The sequence below is a fragment of the Salmo trutta genome, chromosome 33 (genome assembly GCF_901001165.1).
Source record: "Salmo trutta chromosome 33, fSalTru1.1, whole genome shotgun sequence".
In the NCBI taxonomy this organism is placed as follows: domain Eukaryota; kingdom Metazoa; phylum Chordata; class Actinopteri; order Salmoniformes; family Salmonidae; genus Salmo; species Salmo trutta.
The window spans coordinates 41,442,751-41,448,750 of NC_042989.1; the positions used below are offsets into that span (position 1 = coordinate 41,442,751).

At 36.8% G+C, this 6,000-nt stretch overlaps 1 protein-coding gene across 9 annotated transcripts in view; it reads right to left on the reverse strand.

Moving 5' to 3' along the window:
• smoc1 (SPARC related modular calcium binding 1) overlaps positions 1-5,757 on the reverse strand; it is a 159,935-nt gene extending 154,178 nt beyond the window's left edge. For 4 of the 9 annotated variants that reach the window (XM_029730991.1, XM_029730985.1, XM_029730986.1 and 1 more), the window contains exon 1: positions 5,252-5,755. In XM_029730991.1, coding sequence (XP_029586851.1) covers positions 5,252-5,359 — 108 coding nt within the window. In that variant the 5' untranslated portion in view covers positions 5,360-5,755. Of the gene's footprint in view, positions 1-5,251 lie in introns of all 9 variants that reach the window. The other 5 variants (XM_029730988.1, XM_029730987.1, XM_029730989.1 and 2 more) reach the window with 4 other exon arrangements.
• Between the last annotated feature and the right edge of the window lie 243 nt (positions 5,758-6,000).

Here is a 6,000-nt window from a genome sequence, read left to right on the forward strand (position 1 = left end):
AATAGTAATATGAATAGTAGTAATAGTAGTAGTAGTGATAGTAATATGAATAGTAGTAATCGTAGTAGTAGTAATAGTAATATGAATAGTAGTAGTAGTAATAGTAGTAGTAGTAATAGTAGTAATAGTAATAGTAGTAGTAGTAGTAGTAGTGATAGTAATATGAATAGTAGTAGTAGTAGTAGTAGTAGTAGTAATAGTAGTAGTAGTACTAGTAGTAATAGTAATATGAGTAGTAGTCAGTAATAGCAATAGTAGTAGTAGTCATAGTAGCAGCAGTAGTAGTAATAGTAATAGTAGTAGTATTAGTAGTAATATTAATAGTAGTAGTAGTAATAGTAGTAGTAGTAGTAGTAATAGTAGTAGCAGCAGTAGTAACAGTAATGAATAGTAGTCATAGTATTAGTAGTCATAGTAATAGTAGTAATAGTAGTAGTAGTAATAGTAATAGTAATGAATAGTAGTAATAATAGTAGTCATAGTACTAGCAGTAGTAATAGTAGTCATATTAGTCATAATAGTAGTAACAGTAGTAGTAATAGTAGTAGTAGTAATAGTAAGAGTACTAGTAGTAGTAATAGTAGTAATAATTAGTAATAGTACTAGTAGTAGTAATAGTAGTAGAAGTAGCAGTAGTAATAGTAGTAGTACTAGTAGTAGTAGAAGTAATAATATTAGTAGTAATAGATGTAGTAGCAGTAGTAGAGTAGTAAGAGTAGGTGGTACAAATGTGGAGCAGAGTTCAGTAATATGGAGTGATATACAGTAATATGGAGTGATTCGGTAATATGGAGTGATATACAGTAATATGGAGTGATATACAGTAAAGTGGAGTTAAATACAGTAAAATGGAGTTAAATACAGTACTTGGGATTGATACAGTAGCTCTGTAACAGGATGTAAACTCTGACTGGCAACCATTGACCAATCACTGTGGCAAATAAAATCCTTAAAAAAAAAACAGTGTTTTTCATTTTACGGCATTAGTGCCAGTGTCTGTACGTCACTACATTCAGGCTTCTGCTTTAAAACATTGTAACACATTAAAATAGTTTGTGTGTCTAAAACAAATCAAATACAGTGCACTACATTTGACCAATCGTCTGTATAGGGGATAGGGTGCCTGAGTCATCCTCTATTCCTCCAGCCTTCTGACTACAAATATAACAGCTTCCATCTAACCCTAACCAACCATGACCCAGTCATCTTTATAGAGAGTTGGGCCAATGCGGTTTCTGCCTGAATGTTCCGAGAGCACCGCTTTCTCCTCCGTAGCCGTCGTTTCCGTGTTATGCCATTTATTTTTGCTCGTTTAAAAAAATATATAAAAAAATATCTATGTAGATGTCCAGCGAAAGCAGATATGCAATACTGTTGTTGCCACAAAACAGTACAGGCTTTCATACACATTATCCTAAACACTAAAAACATCTTCAATTCGCTGCTCTTTTTTTGTTTTTTTTACCGCAGGTCACTTCAGAGGGAACTGTCGGAGGCACTGTCACATTGTTACGTCGCCGACATTTAGAGAATAAAGGTGCTAACATGGCAGCCGTTCTAAGACCTAACTCATATGTAGCTTCAACACCGTTCTTCTCTTCTCTCCCTCCCCTTCTCATGCTCCTTGTTTCTCAGTTTGACGAGCCAGCATGATGGCCACTTATGAGAGAGAGAGAGAGAGAGAGGGAGACAGAAGGGAGACAGAGTAGTGAGAGTAGTGAGAGTAGTAGTAGAGAAAGAGAGAAGGGAGGGTAGTAGAGAGAGAGAAAGAGAGAGAGAGAGGGGAGGGAGGGAGACAAAGACATAGGAGAGAACGAGACAGAGAGCTCTTCAGAGGTAGCATACAGAGAATCACCCTTGAGAGTTACAAATTGTTCTACACAGATAAGAGGGAATCCAAACAGTGAGGGAGAGAGAGAAAGAGACACTCTGTCTGCTCATCACTGAGTCACACACAAAACACCATTACACTTCAAATTCAATGAACACACATCTACACAAAACACCACTACACTTCACTCCACAGACAACCCACTGAACACACATCTACACTCTATAGGTCATTTTGCAGGAAGATCAAAATACAATATCAACCAATGTGTCCACTAACAATATAACAATCAATCAAATGTATTTATAAAGCCCTTCTTACATCAGCTGATGTCACAAAGTGCTGTACAGAAACCCAGCCTAAAACCCCAAACAGCAAGCAATGCATGTGCAGAAGCACGGTGGCTAGGAAAAACTCCCTAGAAAGGCCAGAACCTAGGAAGAAACCTAGAGAGGAACCAGGCTATGAGGGGTGGCCAGTCCTCTTCTGGATGTGCCGGGTGGAGATTATAACAGAACATGTCCAAGATGTTCAAATGTTCATAGATGACCAGCAGGGTCAGATAATAATAATCACAGCAATGCAATGTATGATTTCACTACAGGTCCCACTAAACTAACTACAGAGTATCATTTACTAACCTAACTACAGAGTATGATATTACTAAACTAACTACAGAGTATGATATTACTAACCTAACTACAGAGTATCATTTACTAACCTAACTACAGAGTATGATATTACTAACCTAACTACAGAGTATGATTCTACTAAACTAACTACAGAGTATGATATTACTAAACTAACTACAGAGTATGATATTACTACCCTAACTACAGAGTATGATATTACTAAACTAACTACAGAGTATGATACTACTAAACTAACTACAGAGTATGATATTACTAAACTAACTACAGAGTATGATATTACTAACCTAACTACAGAGTATGATATTACTAACCTAACTACAGAGTATAATTTACTAACCTAACTACAGAGTATGATATTACTAACCTAACTACAGAGTATGATTCTACTAAACTAACTACAGAGTATGATACCACTAAACTAACTACAGAGTATGATTCTACTAACCTAACTACAGAGTATCATTTACTAACCTAACCACAGAGTATGATATTACTAACCTAACTACAGAGTATGATACTACTAAACTAACTACAGAGAATGATACTACTAAACTAACTACAGAGTATGATATTACTAACCTAACTACAGAGTATCATTTACTAACCTAACTACAGAGTATGATACTACTAAACTAACTACAGAGTATGATATCACTACAGGTCCCACTAAACTAACTACAGAGTATGATCCCACTAAACTAACTACAGAGTATGATATTACTACAGGTCCCACTAAACTAACTTCAGAGTATGATATTACTACAGGTCCCACTAAACTAACTTCAGAGTATGATATTACTAAACTAACTACAGAGTATGATATTACTACAGGTCCCACTAAACTAACTTCAGAGTATGATACTACTAACCTAACTACAGAGTATGATATTACTAAACTAACTAACCTACAGTATGATCTTACAGTATGCTACTGAACTAACTATTAGTATGGTCTTACAGTATGCTACTGAACTAACTATTAGTATGGTCTTACAGTATTCTACTGAACTAACTATTAGTATGGTCTTACAGTACGCTACTGAACTAACTATTAGTATGGTCTTACAGTATGCTACTGAACTAACTATTAGTATGGTCTTACAGTATGCTACTGAACTAACTATTAGTATGGTCTTACAGTACGCTACTGAACTAACTATTAGTATGGTCTTACAGTATTCTACTGAACTAACTATTAGTATGGTCTTACAGTATGCTACTGAACTAACTATTAGTATGGTCTTACAGTATGCTACTGAACTAACTATTAGTATGGTCTTACAGTATTCTACTGAACTAACTATTAGTATGGTCTTACAGTATGCTACTGAACTAACTATTAGTATGGTCTTACAGTACGCTACTGAACTAACTATTAGTATGGTCTTACAGTACGCTACTGAACTAACTATTAGTATGGTCTTACAGTATTCTACTGAACTAACTATTAGTATGGTCTTACAGTATGCTACTGAACTAACTATTAGTATGGTCTTACAGTATGCTACTGAACTAACTATTAGTATGGTCTTACAGTATGCTACTAAACTAACTATTAGTATGGTCTTACAGTATTCTACTGAACTAACTATTAGTATGGTCTTACAGTATGCTACTGAACTAACTATTAGTATGGTCTTACAGTATTCTACTGAACTAACTATTAGTATGGTCTTACAGTATGCTACTGAACTAACTATTAGTATGGTCTTACAGTATGCTACTGAACTAACTATTAGTATGGTCTTACAGTATTCTACTGAACTAACTATTAGTATGGTCTTACAGTACGCTACTGAACTAACTATTAGTATGGTCTTACAGTATTCTACTGAACTAACTATTAGTATGGTCTTACAGTATGCTACTGAACTAACTATTAGTATGGTCTTACAGTATGCTACTGAACTAACTATTAGTATGGTCTTACAGTATTCTACTGAACTAACTATTAGTATGGTCTTACAGTATGCTACTGAACTAACTATTAGTATGGTCTTACAGTATTCTACTGAACTAACTATTAGTATGGTCTTACAGTATGCTACTGAACTAACTATTAGTATGGTCTTACAGTATGCTACTGAACTAACTATTAGTATGGTCTTACAGTATTCTACTGAACTAACTATTAGTATGGTCTTACAGTATTCTACTGAACTAACTATTAGTATGGTCTTACAGTACGCTACTGAACTAACTATTAGTATGGTCTTACAGTATTCTACTGAACTAACTATTAGTATGGTCTTACAGTATGCTACTGAACGAACCATCACCATGTCATGTCGTCTATTACCTCTCCCTAACGTCCTGATATCCACCCTTGCCTAACCTTCCCCCTATGATCGCCGTGAGACATGCAAAGCGACTTGACCCGTAGACAGACACCTGTGAGAACGTATCCACTAAATCAAAGGGGAATGTGTTAAGGCGCTGGAGTAAAATCACATATGGCAACAAAGAAAAGCCTATTTTTTTTACAAGCCAGTCATCATTTACATGCTACGCTGTCAACATATTTTGACAAACAAAAAAAACTATTTGGAGGACACTAAAAGTTTCCAGTTAATTTGCGGGGTCAGTTTTGATATTCAATTTATAAAATGGAAAGAGCTGCCTTGGCTACACACTTAAAGCCAGCGCTATCATTCAACAATGAATCTGTTAGATAAAGGACGGATGTTTTGATAGGGTTAATGTCACTTGCAGAAAACTGCAACAATAACTCAAAAAAAACTGTCATCAAGTAAAACTTGCAACTCACCCGTGGACCAGTGGATTTCTGAGCGGACGCCCGAGGGAGAAGACACACCAACAGAAGTACGCAATAATGAGAAAAAGTTACAAAAACGAAGCTTCGGATGAACATCATTGACTGTCGCAGTTGACTATAAAAAGGGTGAGTTTGTGTAAATGAGTTCGTTCTTAAACTATCAAGTCAACTGGGGACTGATGCCTAAAACACGTTTCACCAACAAACAACAAAAAAAAAAGTTGTAAATGGTAAGAAAGAGCTTCCACCAACAACAACCCCTCTCCTCCACAGTTGTTCCTTTAGTTGCTTATTGAAGATGCTGACAGAATGGACAGTATATTCACATAGTGTCACCGGTAGACTGGATTTTTATGCGCTGACGGTCACCATAGTGACAGATTTGATCCACAGCGTGCTGACCAGCTGATTATCCTGATTTGTAGACTACAGGTTAAAGTACCGTTCGCTGCATCAATTGTAGCTGACTTTATAAACAGGGGGGAATAGCGGCATTGACTGACACTTTGTAGATCCAATAACAGCTGCGAACAAGTGAAGGAGACTCCGCCCCGTTAATAGACGACTAATTTCTCACACCCACCAGTACAAACGGCCCTAACAGACAGACAGACAGACAGGCAGACAGGCAGACAGGCAGGCAGGCAGGCAGGCAGGCAGGCAGGCAGGCAGGCAGACAGGCAGACAGGCAGACAGGCAGGCAGACAGGCAGACAGGCAGACAGGCAGGCAGGCAGGCAG